The sequence below is a fragment of the Oncorhynchus mykiss genome, chromosome 17, assembly GCF_013265735.2.
Source record: "Oncorhynchus mykiss isolate Arlee chromosome 17, USDA_OmykA_1.1, whole genome shotgun sequence".
Taxonomy (NCBI): domain Eukaryota; kingdom Metazoa; phylum Chordata; class Actinopteri; order Salmoniformes; family Salmonidae; genus Oncorhynchus; species Oncorhynchus mykiss.
The window spans coordinates 36,062,717-36,089,812 of NC_048581.1; the positions used below are offsets into that span (position 1 = coordinate 36,062,717).

General features: G+C 40.3%; 2 protein-coding genes across 10 annotated transcripts in view; both read right to left on the minus strand.

Annotated features, from left to right (window-relative positions):
* The window catches only part of LOC110493839 (equilibrative nucleoside transporter 1), a 28,612-nt gene extending 9,700 nt beyond the window's left edge, over positions 1 to 18,912 (minus strand). Inside the window, exons 1-10 of one of the 3 annotated variants that reach the window (XM_036949805.1) lie at positions 18,688 to 18,912; positions 14,423 to 14,504; positions 10,923 to 10,999; positions 10,402 to 10,483; positions 9,816 to 9,994; positions 8,749 to 8,888; positions 3,079 to 3,213; positions 2,884 to 2,981; positions 2,363 to 2,441; positions 208 to 287 (exon numbers count right to left, since the gene is read on the minus strand). In XM_036949805.1, coding sequence (XP_036805700.1) covers positions 208 to 287; positions 2,363 to 2,441; positions 2,884 to 2,981; positions 3,079 to 3,213; positions 8,749 to 8,888; positions 9,816 to 9,994; positions 10,402 to 10,483; positions 10,923 to 10,948 — 819 coding nt within the window. In that variant the 5' untranslated portion in view covers positions 10,949 to 10,999; positions 14,423 to 14,504; positions 18,688 to 18,912. Of the gene's footprint in view, positions 1 to 207; positions 288 to 2,362; positions 2,442 to 2,883; positions 2,982 to 3,078; positions 3,214 to 8,748; positions 8,889 to 9,815; positions 9,995 to 10,401; positions 10,484 to 10,922; positions 11,000 to 14,416; positions 14,505 to 18,687 lie in introns of all 3 variants that reach the window. The other 2 variants (XM_036949804.1, XM_036949806.1) reach the window with 2 other exon arrangements.
* Positions 18,913 to 24,712: 5,800 nt separating this feature from the next.
* Positions 24,713 to 27,096, minus strand: part of LOC118940405 (equilibrative nucleoside transporter 1-like) — a 35,981-nt gene continuing 33,597 nt past the window's right edge. For all 7 annotated transcript variants that reach the window (XM_036949811.1, XM_036949815.1, XM_036949814.1 and 4 more), the window contains 2 exons: positions 26,539 to 26,738; positions 24,713 to 24,888 (listed from right to left, as the gene is read on the minus strand). In XM_036949811.1, the coding sequence (XP_036805706.1) occupies positions 24,777 to 24,888; positions 26,539 to 26,738 (312 nt within the window). In that variant the 3' untranslated portion in view covers positions 24,713 to 24,776. The remainder of the gene's footprint in view (positions 24,889 to 26,538; positions 26,739 to 27,096) is intronic.

Consider the following 27,096-nt stretch of genomic DNA (forward strand, 5'->3'; position numbering starts at 1 on the left):
CGTTTTATTTTTATTGGCTAGTCTGAGATATGGCTTTTCTTTGTAACTCTGCCTAGAAGGCCAGCATCCCGGAGTCGCCTCTTTACTTTTGACGTTGAGACTGGTGTTTTGCGGGTACTATTTAATGCTGGAACATTGCCTTTACATTTCAATCATTCAATAAAGTTGAACTTCAACAATATAGATTGAATCCAGCCCTTAATTTACCTTCTTGAAGATGGTCAACATGGACACGTTTTGCTCCTCTTCTCCTTTTTTGAAAACAGGTTTAGTCTCTGCTGCATTTTCTGAGGGGATAAGGAACAAGGCAATCCATTAAAGGGGCAATCTGCAGTTCAAACAATAGCAAAGCAGAGACCCCCTCCACTGTTTCAGCAAACAGCTGAGGGATGGGGCTGGAGAAATATAATCACTTTCAAATTCAGACAGAGCTATGGATGCAAGGACTGACCATCCATGATATTAACATTACAGTTTTAACCATGTTTTGAGGCTATAGAGTGTTTGTTTACAATAAAACAAACAGGAGTACAGCATGATTGGGGCCGTACTTGCAAACATGAAACTTTTTCTAAGTACATTTTTTTGCTTTGTCTCAAAATGTGCATCAGCCAGTTGCAATGTGATCCAATGCTACATGTATTGATAGCTGTTCCCATAAGATAGCCTGGCACATTTAGCCCTAACCTGACCAACTGTCCTGTCCGGTGATTATTTCCTCTAACAAAATCCACATCAGCCTATCAAAGATCTTAGACTTTATGTCCACCAAACAATATAATTTCTGAAAATAGGTCTTGGCCACCAGAGGGATATTTTAAACCTCCAAATTCAAGGTTACTTTTGTTCCACTTGGTCTTTCACAATTGTAGTGTTGAAATATTGCATGATGCATCCTTGATTAGGCTACTAGCTTCTAGTAGGCTACGTCAGAACAATTCTACTAGGCTACGTCAGAACAATTCAAGAGGTACGTTTTAACATACTTTATTGAAAGTATTCAGAGCCTTGACTTTTTCCACATTTTGTTACATTACAAGCCTTTTTCTAAAAATGATTGAACTGTTTTTTTTCTCTCATCAATCTATACACAATACTCCACATTGCAAAGCAAAAACTATTTTTAGAAAATGTTGCTAATTTATAAAACATAAGAAACTGAAATTTGACATTTACATACTGTAAGTATTCAGACCCTGCTTGGCACTCCTGTTTTTGGGGAGTTTCTCCCATTCATCTCTGCAGATGCTCTCAAGCTCTGTCAGGTTGGATGGGGAGCATTGCTGCACAGCTATTTTCAGGTATGTCCAGAGATGTTCAATTCCGGGCTCTGGCTGGGCCATTTAAGGACATTCAAAGACTTGTCCTGAAGCCACCTCTGTGTTGTCTTGGCTGTGTGCTTAGGGGCGTTGTCCTGTTGGAAGGTGAACCTTCACCCCAGTCTGAGGTCCTGAGCGATCTGGATCAGGTTATCATCAAGGAGCTCTCTGTACTTTGTTCAGTTCATCTTTCCCCTGGTCCTGACTAGTCTCCCAGTCCCTGCCGTTGAAAAACATCCTCAAAGCATGATGCTGCCACCACCATGTTTCACCGTAGGGATGGTGCTAGGTTTCCTCCAGATGTGAGGCTTGGCATTCTGGCCAAAGAGTTCAATCTTGGTTTCATCAGACCAGAGAATCTTGTTTCTCATGGTCTGAGAGTCCTTCAGGTGCCTTTTGGCAAACTTCAAGCGGGCTGTCATGTGCCTTTTACTGAGGACTGGTTTCCGTCTGGGCACTCTACCATAAAGGCCTGATTGGTGGAGTGCTGCAGAGATGGCTGTCTATCTGGAAGGTTCTCCCATCTCCACAGAGGAACTCTGGAGCTCTGTCAGACTGACCATTGCATTCTTGGCCACCTCCCTGACCAAGGCCCTTCTCTCCTGTTTGCTCAGTTTGGCCGGGCGCCAGCTCTAGGACAAGTCTTAGTGGCTCCAGATTTCTTCCACTTAAGAATGATGGAGGCTACTGTGTTCTTGGGGATCATCAAAGAGTGCAAGTAATGTTTTTGCACCCTTCTTCAGATCTGTGGCTCGACACAATCCTGTCTCGGAGCTCTACGAACAATTCCTTTGAGCTCATGGCTTGGTTTTTGCTCTGACATGCACTGTCAACAATGAGACCTTATATAGACAGGTGTGTGCCTTTCCAAATCATGCCCAATCAATTTAATGTACCACAGGTGCACTTCAATCAAGTTGTAGAAACATCTCAATGATGATCAAAGGAAACAGGATGCACCCGAGCTCAATTTCGAGTCTTTGTCTTATTTCTACATTTAATATTTTCACAAATCTAAGAAACAGAAATGGCTGTCGTTTTACCTTTCTTGAGTAGATCCAGCTTGTTCTCCTCATCACTAATTCTGTTTCCACTTTGGGTCTTGTAATATTGGTAGAACTCCTAAAGTAAGGTTCAGAACGACAAATTATCTCACAGTGGGGATGGTAGTTAAACGGAGGAGATCAACTGGAATGGATCAAATGGAGGTATTACGCATTTTGGTTCCTTTAACAACACTGGAAAATCAATAAGTAGTGAATTAAATGATGTGAAAGGGTAACCATTTTTCACCTTAAAATGTATACCAAAAAAAACCCCATTGATTTCAAAGTATAACAAACCATACAACTCTATGCACAAGGACTACTTTTAACAATTTATACAGAGCATTCTACAAAAATTTATTTACAGTAAACACTGTGCAGTTGCAAAGTTTGGTAACTATTACGGTAAATTGCCCGAAAGCATTATTTGCATTACTTATTATCATTGAGTAAACTCTCCTCAGCACTTTTTCAGACAAATTGATGTAATAACTTAAAATCCAGAGTTGAGTTATTACCAGTTTAGGGAGGACCACATAGGATATTATGGCCAATAAGATCACTACACAGGCTGTGATGAAGTATCCAAAAGCAGCGTCATTTATCTCCGAGCCACCTGGGGAAGGAGAGAGAGAGAGTGAGAGAGCGAGAGAGAGAGTTGACTTTGGAATGCCACTGTTGCCCCCCACCCCTGTATCACCTCTCAGACTTACTTGAGATAGCACAGATCATGGAGAAGGCAGCAAAAGTTCCCGCCAGGCCTTGCCCACTCATGATGGGTGTGGTGTATTTGGTAGGCAGCTGGCCTGCCATGCCAAACAGACTGCCCTGCAGGATAGCTCCAAAGGCTGAAGAGGTTGTAAAAAAAAAACAGTCATAATTCTGACCAGAGTCCAGTCATACAGCAAGGAATTATCGCTTGATGAATTAATGACTACTCATTAAGTGATCCCAATCTGCCCCATTTACTGCTCGTACACTACTCTACATATTTATTTGGACAGTGAAGCAAAATCTTTTAATTTGGTTCTGTTCTCTAGTATTTTGGATTTGAGATCAAATGTTTCATGAGGCAACAGTACAGAATGTCTGTCACCTTTAATTTGAGGGTATTATCATACACATCTGTTTTGCCATTTAGAAATGGAAGTATTTGTCATAAGTATTTGAACAAATTCACTTATAGTGTATTAAAGTAGTCAACATTTTTGTATTTGGTTTCCATATTCCTAGCACACAATGACTACATCAAACTTGTGACTCTACAAACTTGTTGGATGCATTTGCAGTTTGTCTTGGTTGTGTTTCAGATTATGTTGTGCCTTATAGAAATGATGGTAAATAACTGAAAGCGCAAACCTGCACATTTAATCATGGCAAGGCAACTGGAAACATGACCGAATACAAACAGTGTTATTCACTCCGCAAGGCAATCAAACAAGCAAAGCGACAGTATAGAGACAAAGTAGAGTCACAATTCAACTGCTCAAACATGAGACATATGTGGCCTATAGGACAAACCAGTGCCACCGACACAGCCCGCTACCAAAGACTGAGGACCAACATGAGTAAAACATTTAAACGTGTTAACCCTTGCATTCCTACCCGCATCCTTAGAGCATGCACAGACCAGCTGGCTGGTGTGTTTACTGACATATTCAATCAATCCCTAACCCAGTCTGTGGTCTCCATTGTTCCTGTTCGCAAGAAAGCTAAGGTAACTGAACAAAATTACTATCATCATGAAGTGCTTTGAGAGACTAGTCAAGGATCATATCACCTCCACCCTACCTGATACCCTAGACCCACTCCAATTTGCTTACCGCCCTAATAGATCCACAGACGATGCAATCGCCATCGCATTGCCCTATCCCATCTGGACAAGATTAATACCTATGTATTGGGGCGGCAGGTAGCCTAGTGATTAGAGCATTGGGCCAGTAACTGAAAGGTTTGCTAGATCGAATCCCCGAGCTGACAAGGTAAAAATCTATTGTTCTGCCCATGAACAAGGCAGTTAACCCACTGTTCCCTGGTAGGCCGTCATTGTAAATAAGAATTTGTTCTTAACTGACTTGCCTCAGGAGGCTGAAGAAATTTGGCTTGTCACCTAAAACCCTCACATTCGAGACCATCCTTTCAGACTGTATCACAGCCTGGTACGGCAACTGCACCGCCCTCAACCGCAAGGCTCTCCAGAGGGTAGTGCAGTCTGCACAACACATCACCGGGGGCAAACTACCTGCCATCCAGGACACCTACAGCACCCGATGTCACAGGTAGGCCAAAAAGATCATCAAGGACAACAACCACCCGAGCCACAGCCTGTTCACCCCACTATCATCCAGAAGGTGAGGTCAGTAGACTGAAAAACAGATTCTATCTCAAGGCCATCAGACTGTTAAACAGCCATCACTAACATAGAGAGGCTGCTGTCAACGTACAGACTCAAATCACTGGCCACATTAATAAATGGATTTATTAAAGGTATCACTTTAAATTATGGCACTTTAATAATGTTTACATTACTCATCTCATATGTATATACTGCATTTTATACCATCTATTGCATCTTGCCAATGACACACGGCCATCGCGCATCCATATATTTATATGTACATATTCTTATTACATCCCCTTACATTGTGAGTTTTAGGTAGTCGTCGTGAATTTGTTAGATTACTTGTTAGATATTACTGCACTGTCAGAACTAGAAGCACAAGTATGTCGCTACAGTCGCATTAACATCTGCTAACCATGTATAAGTGAGCAATAACATTAGATTTAATTTGCGACTGCACATGAAGTAACTTTCAAAGTTCTTGAAATTTTCCATATTGACTGATCTTCATGTCATAAATTAATGATGGACTGTAGTTTCTCTTTGCTTATTTTAACTGTTCTTGCCATAATATGGTCTTTTACCAAATAGGGCTATCTTCTGTATACCCGCTTACCTTGCCACAACACAACTGATTGGATCTAATGCATTAAGGAGGAAAGAAATTCCACAAATACATTTTTAAGAAAGCACACCTGTTAATTGAAATGCATTTCATGAAGCTGGTTGAGAGAATGCCAAGAGTGTGCAAAGCAATCATCAAGGCACTTTTTTGTTTACTACATAATTCTGTATGCGTTATTTCATAGTTTTGATGTCTTCACTATTGTTCTACAATGTAGAAAATAGTAAAAATAAAGAAACACCCTTGAACGAGTAGGTCTTCTAAAACTTTTGAACGGCGGTGTATACAGTTGAAGTCGGAAGTTTACATACACCTTAGTCAAATACATTAAATCTCAGTATTTCACAATTCCTGACATTTAATCCTAGTAAAAATTCCTTATCTTAGGTCAGTTAGGATCACCACTTTATTTTAAGACTGTGAAATGTCAGAATAATACTAGAGAGAATTATTTATTTAAGATTTTATTTATTTCATCACATTCCCAGTGGGTCAGAAGTTTACATACACTCAATTAGTATTTGGTAGCATTACCTTTCAATTGTTTAACTTGGGTCAAGCGTTTCTGGTAGCCTTCCACAAGCTTCCCAGAATAAATTGGGTGAATTTTGGCCCATTCCTCCTAATAGAGCTGGTGTAACTGAGTCAGATTTGTTGGCCTCCTTGCTCTCACACGCTTTTTCAGTTCTGCCCACAAATTCTCGATGGGATTGAGGTCAAGGATTTGTGATGGCCACTCCAATACCTTGACTTTGTTGTCCTTTAGCCATTTTGCCACAACGTTGGAAGTATGTTTGGGGTCATTGTCCATTTGGCAGACCCATTTGCGACCAAGTTATAACTTCCTGACTGATGTCTTGGGATGTTGCTTCAATATATCCACATAATTTTCCTTCCTCGTGAGGTCATCTATTTTGTCCACCAGTCCTCCTGCAGCAAAGCACCCCCACAACATGATGCTGCCACCCCCGTGCTTCATGGCTGGGATGGTGTTCTTCAGCTTGCAAGTCTCCCCTTTTTTCTTCCATACATAATGATGGTCTTTATGGCCAAACAGTTCTGCTTTTGTTTCATCAGACCACAGGACATTTCTTCAAAAAGTATGATCTTTGTCCCCATGTGCAGTTGCAAATCGTAGACTGGCTTTTTTTATGGTGGTTTTGGAGCAATGGCTTCTTCCTTGCTGACCTGCCTTTCCGGTTATGTCGATATAGGACTCGTTTTACTGTGGATATAGCTACTTTTGTACCTGTTTCCTCCAGCATCTTCACAAGGTCCTTTGCTGTTTAATCGGTATTTGTGATTGTATCACACCTGTGCCGATGGAAAAATATTTTGATGTGGGGCGCAGTCCTCAAACAATCACATGGCATGTTTTCGCTGTAATTGGTACTGTAAATCAGACAGTGCAGTTAGATTAACAATAATTTAAGCTTTCATCTGAAATAAGACACTTACATGTACTGTACATCAATTTTTAAAATCCATAATATTTATGATTATTTAATTGAATTGCTAGCTAGCTGGACTCCTATCCCTAAGAAGATTCTTCAGATATATGTGTTGACTGAATATAAGCAGCAAGTGATGTCTGCTAAATAATGGGGCAGTCATATACTGTAGCCTCTGCACCTACTGTACATACACATGAGTTACTCACTCATTCATGGCTGTTGATCAAAATAAATAAGTACCAACATTCTTTCTGATCGTCTTTAATAAAAAAATGTTTGACTGTCCGTCTCATGACCTCAAACTGCACCATTTTGTTTCTCTCCGTCGCCAACACGCACTTTAAACATTTGGATAATAAAGGATTTAAATGCATTTTGAAGACAGAAGCTGGCTCTTAATGAGTTCCGAGAGGCGATCTGTAATCCAATGATTATTATTATTATTATTAACAACCCTGCATTATAATGATATAAAAGCCCCTTAGATATTCTCACAGAGCAGATTTGCCATAAAAAGCACACATTTGTAAGTCCCAAACTCTAAAAGTAATTAGAAAGGTAGATACAAATGTAGTAATCAAGTGACATGGCCAAACTTTAATCGACAGAAAATAGCCTGCTAAATGTCTACAAAGAAGCAGCTGAAGCTACTGACCTGTCTGTCTCTGACTCCGACCAGCTGTGATCGAGATGCTCCCTCCACTCAGACCATCGATGCTTCCTTCGCTCATACATCCAAACAACTCTCTGGTCCATGATCTCTTCAGACCTCTTTATTTTCATGATTAGCCTAATTTATTTTTCTTGAATTTCCTGTACATGCAATTCAGCTTTTAGCTGCCATATACTGTATACTGAAATAAAGCTAAACTCAGTTATAGTTATCCTGCTAGTTGTGAATCAGTGGAGGCTGCTGAGGGGAGGATGGCTTATAATAATGGCTGGAACGGAGTAAATGGAATGGCATCAAACACATGTGTTTGATGACATCTGTGAGGGAAGAATTATGTATTTACCTGATTTATAATAGTAAGACTTTTCTGTTCTACTAGTGTCTGTGTTTTTATGGTCACCCCTCCTCTAATCTGGGCGTATGGTCACCAGAGATGGCTTGAGCTGACAAATTAGTTAAAGACTGCATTACATAGACAATAATGTGTTTTACTAGAGATAGCTAAGGAGTAGAACAATCCCTCATTGTCTTAAAATCATCCTTGCATCTGGGAAACTAAATCAGGGTGGAGTTAAGACAACAACCCACGTGCAGATAACGACAGGATGAACCCAGAGTGGCTTATGATGCCCCAATCTGCATGGGATGTGTGGATCCAATCATGATTAAGCATTTTTAGTGTCAGCTAAAAATAGTATTCTGCATTTGTGTAAAGGTTAGGTTACTCGGTACAACACTCAAGGGTGTGGGGTCGACCAGGCTCACTATTGCAATAATTAATCGATATTGAATAAAGATGATTGTTTGAAGAAGTGACAAAGTCTCTCTCACTTGATTAGAATATTCCAAGACAAATCCCACCTATTCCACTCCAGCCATTACCACGAGCCCATTTTCCCCAATTGAGGTGCCACCAACCTTCTGCGTTGTGAATTCCCCCCTAAAACGAATACCTTACTTGTCATTCTTGCACTAACACTTGTTTTATCTTACTAGCACTGATTTTACTGATAGATGCTTTAGTGAGGAATGTTATTCTTTGCAATGCCTGTGATATGTGGTTGTTCTATCTACCTTAGTAGAATGCACTGACTGTAAGTCACCCTTGATAAGAGCGTCTGCTAATGAACAAAATGTAAAATCTTAAATAAAGACATACTACATTGAGGGTGCTGAGGACTAGTTCTACTTTCAGGACAACTCAGATGATTGAAGGGGAAAAGATTTGACACGTTAAAAAGAGGGAGGAAGGAGGCAAAAAAGGGACAGTAGAAAGGTCGAAAAACTCACAGTTTATGATGACAATCTTGATCATGGTCAACGTGAAAAAGGGGAGGGGTGCCATCTCTATTTTAACCAAAATGGCTGTCAGAAGAAACACCACCAAAATCACTGCCAGGCTGCCCATGATCCGAAACTTCTGAGGAATCCTGTGAGTTAGAGAGTTGAAGTGAAATATCTGAGGTCAATCTTATGCTTATTACAAGTGTTTCTCCTGCCTAGTACACTTTTCACAGTGTACACATCAGGGCCAAGCTGAAATGCTGTAGTTGCCACTGTAGTTGCTGGAACCGTCCTAGAAAGGACAATGTGAAAATAATATATCTGCTCTAGTACAGTGCAGCTTGGGTCGGCAAGATAGTGTAAAAAGGGTACAATTGTCTAAGTTGAACCCCAAAGGAAATCTAAACATGCCTGCTCAATACATGCACACATTATCATATTAAATGTCCAGCAAAAGATTAAAGTCCTACTCCAGTCAAAGATGGTCTATTATATTTGCAAGATACTTCTAGTGACTGCTCTAACAATGGAAATACATGTCCTCAAAGATGGAAGGCAGGTGGGAGGAGGAGAGATCAGGTGGGACCATTCTAGCCAATGAGTGTGCCAAAACTTCACATTTGTTGATTTTTAGCAATGTTCACGTAGACTTGATTGTGTGTTTTGGATAATTGTCTTGCTGCACGACCGAAACTACGCTTCAGCTTCAGCTCACAGACGGATGGCCTGACATTCTCCTGAAGAATTCTCTGATACAGAGCAGAATTCATGGTTCCTTCTATTAAGGTATGTCGTCCAGGTACTAAGGCAGCAAAGCATACCCACACCATCACACTCCCACCACCATGCTTGACTGTTGGTATGAGGTTCTTACTGTGGAATGCAGTGTTTGGTTTTCGCCAGACATAATGGGACCCATCTCGCTCTTGTGTGTGTACATGACTGCATTTATACTTGGTATATTGTTTTTCAACAGGAAAAGTAAAAGATAGCTGTAGTGCATCTTCAAGATGTAACTTTTGGAGTAGTGCTTTAATGCATTAGGAAAGATGTGGTTGGGGTGGTGGACAAACCTTTGATGCAGGACTGAGTTGAGACAGGTGAAGGCCAGTAAAGGCACCATGGCACAAAGTGTCATTACGTTATTGAACTTGGCCTCCAAAAGGCTACGGTTGTTCCCTTCTTCCCCGGTCCCATTGCCTGACAGGCTGGTGCCCATTTGGGAGGGGTCTCTGAGACGGCTGCTAAAATACTGTACAGACAGAGGACAGCCTCTTAATTTTTGTTAATTGCTGATGTGTGGTGATAGTTCTGGCACAACATGTCTGCCATGCATCACCCTTGTGGGTGCTATACATCCTTAGTGGAAGAAATACAATAATATATAAAATATACAATTATGTGAAGCACATTGAGCATGCTATAAAATGCTATTTAATTTAAAACCATCATTAATTATTATAATGAGTAGATTAGGGGTTATCAGTACTTCTGTTAATAATCATTGGCTATCAAGAAGATCTGAAAAGTAAGACTTGAGACATATTTAGAAATTGATACAGACATTTCACTAAAAGCTCTGGCATTGTATCGTTGAAATATATTCTTTAATTATTCACAATCTTAAGGTAGATGATAAAAAAATATTGTGTGCTCTACCATGGTGGCTGTCATAAAGAAGTTCCATGGCAGGAGCGTTCCTAAGCCCAGCATGAAAAAGATCAGCCACACGCCATTGTTTCTGTTGGATGACAGAGTAGAGGAAACTAGGGTTACAGACGTTATTTGTAATTTGACAAAAAATACCATATTATGTAGGCCCACAGAAATTATAAAGGTAGAATGGTAATTACTTGACTGTTATGATACAAAATGTGGGGGATTTAATTAAGCAAATTCTAGTCATTTCTGTAGGACTATGTGCAACCACTGGGGGAACCCTGGACGTCTGACTGACCTCAAGGTGAGCCCGCTAACCACAGTCCCTGAAGAGTTAACTCCCTTAGGGGAACTCGTAACACACTTCCAATCCAAAGGCTAACATAGTGGTTACATTACCATTTGGTGCAGAGAAGTAACCAAGTGTGTCACAGAAACTTGATACTGTATCTGAGGGCGCATTGTCAAAATGTGTCGATGTCACCATACACACTGAACTCATAAAGGAGGCTGCTACTCACTTGTCTTTTGGCTCGTGGACGGTCATTATTTATCTTCAGTGATTACTATCACCCTTTTCCACACTTCAGCACCAAACCTGAAAGAAATGGGTTGGATTGAAAAACATTATGTTTTTTTCTCTTTAGTCATGTCGAGGAATACAAGAAAACAAACTCATATAATTACATTTTATTTTATCAACTACATTAGAGAAAAAATGCAAAGAGGGTTTTAGGACCTTAAACTGGGCTAGTGGAATAAAAAATTGTATTTGAATGAATATGGGGCTATGAGATCTGAAAACTAGGGTTAGACTACATTTCCACAGTGCTGAAACTTCAATTGAATGACTGAAATGAAGATCTGCTGACTCTTTGCATGCTATTCAGTAGCATACTGACTAGTAGCCTAGGCTACAGTTGTTTTTGCTCCTGTACAATGTAAGATTGATATTCGTAATATTGCCAAACATCAAGGCATTAGACAGAGAGAGCATCATGCAATGTGATAATGAGAGATCAAAAACTTACAGCAACAGACTCAGTATCATCAACTACCCATTTCCAGACAGTTGTCAAGATTATTTTTTAAAGTTGAGAGGTAGGCTAATGGACATTCTAAGAACTCAGATGTTGACTCCTCCCAAAATCAGGGAAGCCCTCACTCCACCCAGCACAACTATGTGTGCGTTTCAGAAGCTTATAGTGACTAACTGGCGCTATCTTAATGTCTACTCTGCCCCACAGCCTCCCGACACGCTTTTCCATATTCCCCACACTAAGGGGAAGAGAGCTGTGATGTATCAAAAGAATAACAACTTAAAATGAATAAGCTACATTATTTTTCTCTATCTGCTTAATAACTGTACGGGCCTCATTACATTTTCTATTGGGATCTGTAGGCTATGACATCTCACAAGGTAGCCTACTGTGTTCAGTCTTAGGACAATACTGGTCAAAATGGATGGTCTGATTAGATTAATCATTCTAACAATATGCAATTCAACCTAATCAATAACTTCCTTACTTTACCTTTTTCATTGCCCTGTGTCTCTGGGGTGAAATAAATGAGAACCACACCTCCCTGTCTCTCTCTATCACTCTCTCTCTGTCCCTCCATCTCTCTTTCTGTCCCCCTTCTCTCTCTCTGTCCCTCCCTCCCTCTCTCTCTGTCCCTCCCTCACCCAGGCATGCACATTCACAGACCTTTTTTCTTTAAAAACCGTCTCCTTTTCTCAAATTTAGCCTAGGTCTTGTGTTCCTCTGGTTAGCAAATGCAACTCAGCAAGTGCTCTACTCCCTGCACTTAAGGGGCTTGAGCGTCAGCAGTAGAGCACTCACATATGCCACGCTACACATGTATCAAGACAATTATGTGTTGCACAAAAGTACTGTGCATGTACTAGGCTAGGCTATAATGATCAGTCAGACAGGGTGCAGATGTAAAAATCTAAACAAATAGTTTAGGTGTATAAATGCAATAACCCTACCTTCCAAGCCTCTAAACATTACACGGTAAGCAAATGAGTATAGAGCCCACTACCATTTGGTCAACCAATAGCCTACGTACAGCCTTGTCTACACTGTGCAAAATCAGGAAAGCTCTCTCTTAAAAACTCATGAACTGTGCACTAAAATCCAAATGCATTGTTGGTCTACAGCACACAGTACACTGTACCATGACGTGCAAGGCATCAATGTTGCATAATTCTACATACATTTTCCTGGCGCAGTTGTATTTACACAGACCGTAGCTCCAAATCAAACATATACAACTATCTCAAGTCAGTAGGAGTAGTCATGTCTGACGCAACAGAATGGAATGACGTTGCTGGCAGGATTGAGTTGAGAGAAAGCTGTGTGATGTTAAGCAGGACCTAGGAGTTAGGCCTACAGTGTCTCCTGACCCCTCCTGTCTCAGCCTCCAGTATTTATGCTGCAGTAGTTAATGTGTCGGGGGGCTAGAGTCAGTCTGTTATATCTGGACTATATCTCCTGTCTTATCCGGTGTCCTGTGTGAATTAAAGTATCCTCTCTCTAATTCGCTCTCTCTTCCTTTCTCTCTTTCTGAGGACCTGAGCCCTAGGACCATGCTTCAGGACTACCTGGTCTGATGACTCCTTGCTGTCTCCAGTCCACCTGGCCGTGCTGCTGCTCCAGTTTCAACTGTTCTGCCTGCGACTATGGAACCCTGACCTGTTCACCGGATGTGCTACCTGTCCCAGACCTGCTGTTTTCAACTCTCTAGAGACAACAGAAGCGGTAGAGATACTCTGAATAATCGACTATGAAAAGGCAGCTGACATTTACTCCTGAGGTGCTGACCTGTTGCACCCTCAACAACCACTGTGATTACCATTATTTGACCATGCTGGTCATTTATGAACATTTGAACATCTTGGCCATGTTCTGTTATAATCTCCACCCGGCACAGCCAGAAGAGGACTGGCCACCCCTCATAGCCTGGTGCCTCTCTAGGTTTCTTCCTAGGTTTTGGCCTTTCTAGGGAGTTTTTCCTAGCCACCGTGCTTCTACACCTGCATTGTTTGCTGTTTTGGGGTTTTAGGCTGGGTTTCTGTACAGCACTTTGATATATCAGCTGATGTAAGAAGGGCTATATAAATACATTTGATTTGATAAAGGATTTTAGCTCTGGATAAGATCCCATGTGATATCAGAAATAAATAGGTATGAGGGGTTGCTTTGCAAAGACGTGGCAGTCCTTGTGAAATATCAAAATGTGTTAGTGTAACAGTATAACTTTAGACCGTCCCCTCGCCCGTACCCGGGCGCGAACCAGGAACCCTCTGCACACATCAACAACAGTCGCCCACGAAGCATCGTTACCCATCTATCCATAAAAGCCGCGGCCCTTGCAGAGCAAGGGGAACTACTACTTCAAGGTCTCAGAGCAAGTGACGTCACTGATTGAAACGCTATTTAGCGCGCACCGCTAACTAAGCTAGCCGTTTCACTAGCTCAACAATGGACGAATGCCACACCCAAGCAAAATAACATTTACCCTATTGAATACAAGGTACATGCGGTACAATTTTTTGTGAAAGTAAGTAGAGATTTTTTGAAAGAAAAAGGCTCCCCTATTCTTTTTTAATCCAAACTGAGATAAATAGTAGCCTAATCATGGCTAGGATAACTCTTAGAGAATCTTAAGTGATAAGCAATTGTGGTTGATCTTGCCTATCCAAAGACTAATACAAAAAAGTAGGCCTAATATTTAATAAAGGGCCTGATTTTGTACATAATTTAAGTAGCCTAATCTTTAACAACAAAGGTGTTATTGCGTTCTTAGCATTGGCCAGTTTTGGTCTCTGACCTCCTCGCTATAGACTGTTTCATCGTTATCGGTGTATCATCAGAAAACTTAATGATGGTGTTGGAGTCGTGCTTGGCTACGTAGTCATGGGGAAACAGGGAGTACAGGAGGGGACTAAGCACACACCCCTGATGGGCCCAGGTGTTTTCAGTATCGGCGTGGCAGTTTTGTTGTTACATACCCTTACCACCTGGGTCAGGAAGTCCAGGATCCAGTTGCAGATGGAGGTGTTTAGTCCCAGGGTCAGCACTATGGTGTTGAACGCTGAGCTGTAGTCAATAAACAACAAGTCAGAATAAGATCGTCTGCTAAATTACCAAAATGTAAATGTACATTTGTGTATATAGGCCTGTTCTTTGTCATCTAGGTAATTGCATCAGTTTAAACTTAGGCTCCAGATATGTCAGCAGATATGTCATACAATATTTAGACCCAGTTGAATTAAGATATTGTGCAAAAACACACTGTTACTCTTCTTTACAAAATATGATTGAGGGTTCAAATGAGAACCACTAAGCCTGAGCTCCAGCTGAAGACGGTGGGGTTATTTTGAAGAATAATTTAGGCTACTGTCATGTTAGGCTAATTATTATTGCTGATGACAAGCATACCCATAACACCATGCAGTTACCACCATGATTGAAAATATGAAGAGTGGTGCTCAGGGATGTGTATCGTTGGATTTTCCCCAAACAAAATGATTTGTATTCAGGACAAAAAGCTTATTTCTTTTGGTAGCACTTATTTGTTTTTCCTTTGCCTCCAACCCCTTTCCATGCGTGGAACGGATGTGGGTGGGGCTAGGTCTACATAAGGATGCTAAATGTAAAAAATTCACAAAAGCTCTGACGAAGGCCGTGAGGCCGATGCGTAAACTTATTAAATATCAGTGATACTACCAAGAGCAGTGTGTGGTTTCCTTTGTCCTTCATCTTGTTCAACTGTTGCCATGCACCTGCAAAGAGATTGCTCAGATGTGTGAGTGCCTTTTGAATTTTATATTTGACTGACTCGAAAATTACTACAAAATATGTGGGCTAAAAAACCTAGCAAAAGAATGTTAGCTGACATGGGCTAGTTGGTCTGGACATTTCCATGAATAGCTCTCTAAAGGTATGCAATGACTGACATGACGAGAGGAAAACTGATGATGCACTACCCAATTTCGAAATTGCACCTTGTGCATTCTACTATTACAACTTTTAAGTCAGACTAAGTTTAGGGGGGGGGGACCACTGCGCCCCCCTGCCGACCACTCTCGCTCCACAGTTTGGGAACCACTGTTCTAGAGAATACAGACCATTTCCAATGCATATTTTGAGTTTTGTGGACATGCACCATATGATGACAAATTCTGAATCCAGATGCGTCTTTTAGATATATATAATATTACTCAGAATATCACACATGGACATTTCTTGATATGGACTCAGAACTGATATTTGAAAATAACAGAAGCTTTAACCTGACAACAAATTAGATATTTGCAAAACAAACTAACAGTTAAAACTAGGTAAATAAATAAACAAACATATCTAGCAATGGCACAATGAAGTCACAGTCAATTGTGTGGCGACAACGGTTTCTCAGAATCGTATCCCTCTAACCCACAGTCCTCTCAGCACATTCAAGATATGAAACTTCTCTGGGCTGAGGTCCATATCCGGATCTTGAAAGCACATTTTGAAAGCAGATTTTCTGGTGCATTTCTGAGTTTCCAGCACATGCTCAATAATTTAACAATGTGAAATCCATATTTTTCTTACATGCACAAATCGTTTGTGGATTCCCTCCGGATATCATACACGGTATGGCCGGATATTGACTCATTAGACATAAGCTTATGTGGACATCTTATTTAAAAAAAAAAATACTGACAGTAGGCCTACATAGTATATTTGTGACTCGTTTCAGGAAACTATGCATATGTCGCGAGTAATAGTCTGTAACTATTACATGTCCCCTCTGAGGTTGCCCTTATCTTGATCTAGTATATGACCTAAGAGGCTCACTGTCTCGGTGAGCTTGTCCAGGAGGGAGTGTATTTGAGATGGGTGTATCTAGAATTTAAAATTGATATATGCCATTGGATGAGGTAATGTTTTGGTCCGAAGTGGTACCAAGAACGAGATAAGGAACTTAGTTTAGGAGACCAAACTGAACAATAATTTATAGCTAATGCTATCTAGCTATGGGATACTCCTCTTCAAGTAAAATGTTCTTTGTGTAATGTTCCTAAGATCTGTTATTCGTCATGTGAGTTGAGATGGGTGTGTCTTGGCTATAAATGATACTAAGAACTGTTTTGTAAGCACTCTCAGATCAATTAATTAATCTGAGAGTCACAGGGCTATGGTGAAGCTCATAATTAAAGATGGACTTTATAATATGACTCTGACTTGTGTGTGGTTTGCTCTCTCCTTATTTGGTAATACAGGAAATTTCCACGACACTGTATTCTGAGCTGAAGAGCTCTTGGAGAAGTCCTTGTTGCTTGCGCTGCAGTTTCTCTTTTACGCAATTGATTATTCCTGTGCTAGTTGGATTTTACAAGATCATGTCACATTTCTTCTTCCCCCTTAAATAGACAAGTATATTTTTCAATGACTAGTTATAGGAGAGAATGTAATGCATATTATTGCTGGCTAAAAAGGTGTTGTTTGCATACACTAGAAACGTTCCTTTAGCATGCCTAGTTTACGACTACAATGAGTTTTCTTTTACATAATCAGGCTGTGAAATATTTTCTGATACTCTTGCTGTTGAAGTGCACAAGAAGCGAGAGTCAGATTTGAATTATCACTGTTAAAATGAAATGTGTGACTTGATTTTAAGGAATATTTGATGGCATTTCAACATGTAACAAAATATTATGTAAGGCTCTATGCATGCCAGCACAATGCATCACCGGGGGCAAACTACCTGCCCTCCAGGACACCTACTCCACCCGATGTCACAGGAAGGCCATGAAGATCATCATGGACAACAACCACCCGAGCCACTGCCTGTTCACCTCGCTATCATCCAGAAGGCGAGGTCAGTTCAGGTGCGTCAAAGCAGGGACCGAGAGACTGAAAAACAGCTTCTATCTCAAGGCCATCAGACTGTTAAACAGCCACCACTAACATTGAGTGGCTGCTGCCAACATAGTGACTAAACTCCAGCCACTTTAATAATGGAAATGGATGGAAATTGATGTAAAAAATGTATCACTAGCCACATTAAACTATGCCACTTTGTTTACATACCCTACATTACTCATCTCATATGTATATACTGTACTCGATACCATCTACTGCTTCTTGCCTATGCCGTTCAGTACCATCACTCATTCATATATATCTTTATGTACGTATTCTTTATCCCTTTACACTTGTGTGTATAAGGTAGTAGTTGTGGAATTGTTAGGTTAGATTACTCGTTGGTTATTACTGCATTGTCGGAACTAGAAGCACAAGCATTTCACTACACTCGCATTAACATCTGCTAACCATGTGTATGTGACAAATACAATTGGATTTGATTTGATTTAGTACACATGAGCATTCCGAGTGGAAATCATTAACTGGATTGATAAAGATATAGACCATGAGTTTTTGCCCTGGATGAAATAGCTGAAGGACTTCAACGTGCAAACAGGAAAACCTTTATTGTACTTCCCTTGAACGAAATGTAAAAAAGCTAATTAAAAGCTCTTACTTCCCAAACATCAGCTATATCAATATTGTGTCATAAAACAATATGTGTCATTATAGAGTGATCAGACAAGTCTTAAGTGTTATTGACTGTACGATTGTTTATCCCATGTGTACGTTGTTTTTGTCGCACTGCTTTGCTTAATCTTGGCCAGGTTGTAGTTGTAAATGAAAACTTGGTCTCAACTGGCCTACCTGGTTAAACGAAAGTGATTTACATTTTTTAAAATTAAGTATTGTTGTCAAAATGTAATTCATGGAGGAAGGATAAAGCTTTATCTTGTTGTATACAACATGTTGCCATATTTTTGATACTTGCTTTAGCTCTCTGTCAAAGTCTTCTAATGTGCAATCATTAATACAATAAATCCATGTAGATGTCAGCTGCAGTTAAACGATATTCAACAATGTATGCTGTGTATAATTACTTGTCCACTGTCACTCACAATAACAGGCGACAATAATGACACATAACCAAACAATAAGACACTACAGTAGAGGAAAAGTTGCTGAAACATGCAGAATGGAGCTAATTGTCCATATTATTGATCATTGCTGGACTGACAAATGTGTCCACATGGTGTGAGAAAAGCTAAACGGTCTAGTTGTGCTTTACTTTGTACTGTTATTCTAAGATAGGTGTTGGTGAGTGTGTGGTCTTTCTAAATATGGCAAACTGAGGAAAGATTATGTCTCTAAATTATACAAATCATTTGACTAAAAGTAAATAAACTAAAGGAAAGGTGTAAACACTTACTTGCAATCGTCTGTCAGAACTATGTTCACCGGCGAGCGATGTCTCAACAGCTGAAGTTCAAAGACCAATAGGGACTTATCTGAAGTGATCTGTGTTCAATGGGAGTGGTAAAAAAGACAACAACCTCAATAATGACTAATGACTGAAATATTTGCATTACATTATATTTAATCTACCTAGTATGGAATAAATAGAATAGCCCCAAAATTGCAAGCATCAAGTTAAATCAAATGCACCTTGAACACAAACATTGGAAGTTGTTTTAAATATTTAACCAGGTCGGCTAGGGACTCTTCTACTGCATGTCATGCAATCACTAAAACATTCCATTCAACATCTGTCACTCTTTCTCACTTTGTTTTACCAAATCCTTATTGATGTCAACAAAACATGATTTAAATTAAAGTCAAAGTTGTGCGTCCATATATCAAGTTAGGTTTTGGGCTCTCATTTAAAGTCACAATCTGGATTTTGTTTTGTTTCAGACCAATTTGCTGGGAAAATGAATCATATGGCCACTTTCCTGCCATTAATTTTTGTCCCACGAGCACAAGTAGCCAAGAGAGTTAGCTCATTAGATTAGTCGTAACAGGAAAAACTGTTGCATTGTCTTGTGAAAATCTGAGTTGAAATGTATTTGGCTAAGGTGTATGTAAACTTCCGACTTCAACTGTATTACCTCAATTACCTCGACTAACCCCGTACCCTTGCACATTGACTCGGTACCGGTACCCCTTTAATATAGCCTCTATATAGCCGTACTTGTTATTTTATTGTGTTACTGTTTTTCCTTTAGTTTATTTAGCAAATGTTTCTTACTTACTTTAAAGAAAATTGTTGGCTAAGGGCTCGTAAGTAAGCAGTTCACAACAAGGTTGTATGCGGCGCATGTGAAAAATACAATTTGACTTGATACATGTAGTTTAGTTATCATTAAACACTTTACTTACAATTATGAAGTGGTATTAGTTGTTAAAAGCATGTATGAGCCTTTATGATTAGGATAAGGCTTATAATATGTTATCTATTTGTGTGGCAAACAACTCAAACTGTCTTTACATGGTAATGTAGAATACAAATATTGAGTGTTGTGATGCTGAGGGCAAAATTCCATTGAACCAACATTGCAGTATCATATAAAAGTTCCCACAACAGATTGGGGTTCTGTAAAGAACAGAACACAAAAAAACAGGCAGACCTGCCCTCAGGTAGCTGATTCTTTTACAGACGTGATCAACAGAGGAGGCTGGTTTGACTCCGTTCCATTGATTCCTTTACAAACATTAACTGTAACTGGCCAACCACTGTTCCTTCTCTAGTGTTCTTCACCCAGCCATTAAAAACTTCTTAGGGCTGAGATCCCGTTAACGGGATCGATATGACAACAGCCAGTGAACGTGCAGGGCGCCAAATTCAAACAACAGAAATCTCATAATTACAATTCCTCAAACATACAAGTGTCTTATAACATTTTAAAGGTAATATTGTTGTTAATCCCACCACAGTGTCCGATTTCAAATAGGCTTTACAGCGAAAGCACCACAAACGATTATGTTAGGTCAGAGCCAAGTCACAGAAAAACACAGCCATTTTTCCAGCCAAAGAGTGGAGTCACAAAAATCAGAAATAGAGATAGAATTAATCACTAACCTTTGATGATCTTCATCAGATGACACTCATAGGACTTCATGTTACACCATACATGTATGTTTTATTCGATAAAGTTTATGTTTATGTAGAAAAATCTCAGCATACATTGGCACGTTATGTTCAGTAGTTCCAAAAACATCCGGTGATTTTGCAGAGAGCCACATATGTGTCACATATATCAATTTGCATTTGGTACCTTTGTCACGTTCTTTCAAAATCGAAACCCCACACAGACAAACCCCACACAGACAATTAATTATCTGTAAGGTCCCTCAGTCAAGCAGTGAATTTCAAACAGATTCAACCACAAAGATCAGGGAGGTTTTCCAATGCCTCACAGAGAAGGGCACCTATTGGTAGATGGGCAAAAAAAGCAGGCATTGAATATCCATTTGAGTATAGTGAAGTTATTAATTACACTTTGTGTATCAATAAACCCAGTCACTACAAAGATACAGGCGTTCTTCCTAACTCAGTTCCCGGAGACCCGGAGACCACTCAGGGATTTCACCATGAGGCCAAAAGTGACTTGAAAACAGTTACATAGTTTAATGGTTGTGAAGTTGTCCGAAAAAAAAATGCATCTAACAACGCCCTTAAGATGTTCTACGAGTGGTCTGAGGCAGTCGGTAAATAACAGGTTTTCAAGTGCAACTTCAGTAATGATAGTTTTGGGACACAGCTTGGATATTTAACAATGCTTAACGTTCAAATAGTTCTGAGCCTTGGCAATGAGCTCGTGCTATGTTCGATTAAGGTTTCACTTGCTTTCTATGATCCATATAACACTAGTCTTGTGCATTAATGTTTGATCATTGCCGTACTGCTCTTTTTCTGATAGTCTTCCATTTACTTGTAGATAACAACCCTCAATTATTTGTATTATTTCATTCATTCATTTGAAGTGGCGGCTGCATGCATGCAATGCTGGGTCAAGCCTATTTCGTAAAATTCCAACCACGTTCATTGATAAATGGTAACCCAATTTAACAAATCACACACAAAAAAGTACTTGTGTCATGCAATTAAAATAAACAAAAATGTAATTTCCTTATGCAGAAAAAATGTGTACACCCCTACCTTTACCATCACCTAAAGTGGCTAAAATTAGGATCGGGTGCACCAAAACAGGTGCAAATGATTAGGAAATCAATAGATTACCCTGGGAGGGTCCCACCTTCCAGAAAGTTTAGAAACTTGGTCTGCTTTGGTCTGAGTGTGGTAACATCATGCAAATATCAAAATATCCTCAGAAGAAAGATTATTGATGTCCGTGAGTCTGAGAGGCATTACAATCCATTTCCAAGCAATTCAAAGTGCATCGTTCCATTGTCCGATGGATCATCTACAAATTGAGAAAATTACAGACCACTGGCAATCTACCTAGGACAGGTCGTCCGACCAAATTCAGCTGACCGAAAGATGCTCATACAAGTCTCGAAGAACCCCAGGGTAACATCAAGGCATCGACAGAACTCTCTTGCCACAATCAATATCGAAGTGCTGTCAGAAAGAGACTGCACAAATTTGGCCAACATGGGAGGTCAGGAAGGAAGAAGTCTCTGCTTTCAAAAAGGAATATCAAGAGAAACTGACGTTTGCCAGACAACACCTGGGTAAAGACCAAAACTACTGGAACAATGTGCTCTGGACAGATGAGTGAAAGGTGGAGTTTTTTGGCCTCAATGCTGTGGTGAAAACAAAATACTGCCTTTGAACAGAAGAACTTCATACTAACCGTAAAGCATGGAGGAGGTGGCATTATGGTTTGGGACTGCTTTGCTGCCTCAGGGCCTGGCCAACTTGCCATCATTTAGTCAAACATGAATTCTATTATATACCAGGCCGTGCATGCAAGAAATCCTTCGAACGTGACAGTACTGTAAAGAAGAGTGGGAAAAAATTCCTCCCAGTCGATATAAGAGATTGATAGACAGTTCAAAGAAATTGCTACAATAAATTATTTCAGCCAAAGGAGGCAACACCAGCTATTGAAGCTAGGGGTGGACTTATTTTTCCGCACTATTGTTCCTCATCTCCTCCTACTGTAAAGTAGGCTTTTAAAGGCTGCTAATCATACTGTCATAATTTTAAGTAAAACCATACTGTTTTTGTGACACTCCATTAAGACATTAACAATACACTACCGTAAGCAACGTTTTAAAAAATCATGGCGATATGGCAGTTTGCAACGACAGTCATTGTAACAAAGCTCTTTGTGTAATTTCTTAACAAAAATGGAGGCTGTCAGGGCCTCCCGGGTGGCGCAGTGGTTGTACTGCAGCGCCAGCTGTGCCATCAGAGTCCCTGGGTTCGCGCCCAGGCTCTGTCGTAACCGGCTGCGACCGGGAGGTCCGTGGGGCGACGCACAATTGGCCTAGCGTCGTCCGGGTTAGGGAGGGATTGGTCGGTAGGGATCTCCTTGTCTCATCGCGCACCAGCGACTCCTGTGGCGGGCCGGGCGCAGTGCGCGCTAGCCAAGGTTGCCAGGTGCACGGTGTAGCCTCCGACACATTGGTGCGGCTGGCTTCCGGGTTGGATGCGTGCTGTGTTAAGAAGCAGTACGGCTGGTTGGGTTGTGTATCGGAGGACGCATGACATTCAACCTTCGTCTCTCCCGAGCCCGTACGGGAGTTGTAGCAATGAGACAAAAAGCTACTACAACAATTGGATACCACGAAATTGGGGAGAAAAAGGGGTAAAGAAAAAAATAAAATAAAAAATAAAAAATGGAGGCTGTCAAAATGACCATGGCCTGGAGCTGATTTGGCTTTGTCCATGTTTTTGTCAGCTCGTTAGGGCACATGACTAAAGGTAGACTCAGTGAGATGACGTTGCATGCCCAAAGTAAACACTATATCAGGTACATTTACACAACAACTAAGAGTGTTGATGGACAAGGCTAAAATGATTTTGTTTTGACCCCCCAGCTGTTTTGGTCCCATTGTGGCAGCGTGATGTGCCCCCATGCACATGCACAGATACCAGAGAAGGCTGTGAGAGGAGCTATAGTAGGACGGGATGAAACGGTATCCAACCACATGTTTGACTCCCATCTATTCCATTCCAGCCATTACAATGAGCCCGTCCTCCTATAGGTCCTCCCACTGGCAGATTCATGCTCATCTCAATATCTGACGTGCTGCTCGTTGCAATGTTATCTCGCTGAGTCGATCTTACTGCACATCACTTTCTTGTAAGGATTGTGTTATTCATGATTAATGCTACAATGCTACAATGCTACTTAATATATATAATATAATGTTTGCATACTCTACATTACTCATCTCATATGTATATGTATATACTGTACTCTATATCATCCACTGCATCTTTATGTAATACATGTATCACTAGCCACTTTAAACTATGCCACTTTGTTTAGATACCCTACATTACTCATCTCATATGTATATACTGTACTCGATACCATCTACTGTATCTTGCCTATGCCGTTCTGTACCATCACTCATTCATATATCTTTATGTACATATTATTTATCCCTTTACACTTGTGTGTATAAGGTAGTAGCTTTGGAATTGTTAGGTTAGATTACTCGTTGGTTATTACTGCATTGTCGGAACTAGAAGCACAAGCATTTCGCTACACTATCATTAACATCTGCTAACCATGTGTATGTGACAAATAAAATTTGATTTGATTTGATTACACTGTATATTTCACTCATACTGATTAAATATATTTGCCAATAAATGACGTATATAGCCATAAATTGTGTTTGCTTTGTATTGAGCAAATTTTTAAAAAAATCACCTTTATTTAACTAGGCAAGTCAGAACAAATTCTTATTTTCAATGAGGGCTTAGGAACAGTGAGTTAACTGCCTTGTTCAGGGGCAGAATTACAGATTTTTACCTTGCCAGTTCGGCATTTCAATCTTGCAACGTTTCGGTTACTAGTCCAATGCTCTAACCACTAGGCTCCCTGCCACCCCATGGCTTCATAAGGATTCATGGCTTCATAAGAATTCAAATTGGAATACTACAGAATCAAAAAGGGAAGCACTGAATTGCATGTGATCTCCCATGGATAGCAGGAACCTGTAGATGCCTAATTTCACAAATGCTTTACTTAATTCAGTTTTAGTTAGTTTGGTAGCTTTCAAACAAAATAATCCTCACACTACCGGCTGTTAAAGGTAATGTTCCTGTGTTCACGGAGACCGCATTCACGGTAAACGCTGTATATGTCGGTACAATCGGAAAATTACCTTTAAATAGCGCATAGCCAACAAAGTGCTATCAGTTTGAATCCTGGCCTTGAGCTGCGTACCACCTTTCGTTCTTTGGAAGACCAGATTTGAGGTGAATCAGTATCGTTTGTTTAAAAAAGAGACAAATACATTTAAATTTGTTACCATGCAAGTTTTATAGGTCAATTTGGGGTTTTGGGGTCATGTTCTCTACAGGGCGCCATTTTAGACCAGGCCTCTGAAGAGGAATGAGAGGGATGCTCCCAGAGCTAAACCCAGGGACAAGAAGAAGGCCATAATGGCTCCAGCTGTCTCCGCTTCATGAGCAGCAACTTTTCTGTGGAGAGAGAGAATGACAGCCGATCAGGTGTGGTAAGATTTTTGGTGCAACCTCATTTCTGTCAACCTTGGAGACATTTTTCTCTCGTAATGACCCTTGCAACGTGAGTAAACTAACCATAACATTTTAAATAGACAGGAGTTCCAAAAATGAAATGAAAGCCATTTTTCTCAGTTCCACGCTATGAGCAGTTAATGCCTTTTTGCTTGGTAGTACAGAATTGCTTAGCGTTTACCATGTGTGTTATGCCTCGTCCTTCTAACAGACATTGTGACTTTAATAATTATCCCCCTATTTCTAAACTTTATTTGCCTAGCTAAAATGTTTGAATCCTTGACTAATGCTCAGCCAAGATCTTTCTTTACTTCAAAATCTATTCTAAATGTGCATCAGTCGGGCTTCAGACCAGGGCATAGCACCTTCTCGGCAGCATCACTGGTTTTAAATGATGGAGTAAATTGTTTGGATAGGAAGAAACAGTGTGCTGCTCTATTCATTGACTTGTCTAAAGCGTTCAACACTGTCGATAGATCTTTACACATTCAAAAAAGTTATCTGAATCTGGATCAGGTGACTGGTAATTGGGTTATGGTGCCCACATTGATCGTGTCCCTGCTTATAAATATCTGGGCATCTGGATTGACAAAAATGCATCTTTTAAAAAGCATATGGATGAGTTGAGAATAAAAATGGGCTTCTTCTTTAGAAATAGATAATGACTCTTTCTGAACAGCAGAAAGCAGATCAATCAGTCAACTTTCCTGCAATTGCTAGACTACAGTGACACCATTTATACGACTGCAGGTGCCACTACACTGAAACCATTTAATTCAGTTTACCACACCACACTTCACTTTATTACAGGTGACAGGTTCAGTACACATCATTGCATTCTATTGCAGAAAGTAAGCTGTCCGTCTCGTAGATCGATACACTGCTCTCTTTTTGTTTATATAGCCCTCTTGCACAAACGTCCACCGTACCATACTTCACTGTTCAATTATACGAGTCACCAGACCTGATCACAGGGTCCCGTTGATCTCTACAGAACTGGGGAAATTAGCATTCAGTTATTTTGCACCCTGTGTATGGAATGATCTGCAGACCTCTGCACCCTGGTGCTCCGTTACCTCTAGGGCAGTTCAATTTAGTAAGATGTTTTATTGTCACATACACCAGATGGGTGGAGTGATATGTGTTGTTTTACAGGGTCAGCCATAGTAATACAGCACCCTTGGAGCAAATAAGGGTTGAGTGCCTTGCTCAAAGGAATATCGACATATTTTTGACCTTGTCGGCTCGGGTATTCAAACCAGCGACCATTCGGTTACTGCTCTAACCGCTAGGCTACCTGCTCCTTGTTGAGGAATGTGAATTGCTTTTCTTAAATTGATTATAAATATTATGTCATTATTACGTTGTGTTTGTATAATTTGTATAATTTGTGTACTTTCAAAATAGGCCTAGCTCTCAATGGGATTTCTCTGTTAATAAAGAAATGTTGTATTTTTACTAATCCCTTCTATGTCAAATTTTAGATAGCAAATGGTTAGTTTGCTCACAGCGTGAGTCATTGTGAGAGTAAAATGTTGCCCGGTACCTTGAAAGTTTATCTATTTGGGTTTGTGCCCAGGCAAGAGGTCTTACTTGGGCCCAAAGCACATGCAAAGGCTGACCAGGTATCCATTGGAAAAGGCAAAGACTATCATGAAGACGATGAACCAGGCGTCGTGTTCAAAGAAGATAGGCAGGTTGTAGCGGGGCTGAACATTGCACAGCATGAAGAGCGGCACGAAGATCACACGGGCCACCAGAAGAATGGGCACCAGTTTGCTGTCCTTCCCAGGCTGAAAGTAGAGGGATGCCAGACACACCACATTCACATTCAATGAAAAGCACTCAAGTGCATGTTCAATAAAACATTGCTGCTGTGTATGTTTTAAGCCGGTCACCACAAGATAAGGTAGTTATTTATATTCAGGGTAGTTCAGTGTTGACCTGTATTTTTCTCTCAGATGGTAAATTTACCACGTCAGTAAAGGCTTATGGGTAACCTTTATTGTTCTGATTCTTCAACATCACAGATTTTGTTTGCAAAATCAAGTATATTTATCTTCAAGGGATTTCTTTTTTTTTTGTGGGGGGGTGGAGCAGTAAGCAACTGATGAATAGTACGTTAGTCTAGCCCCTTCTATACTAATGACC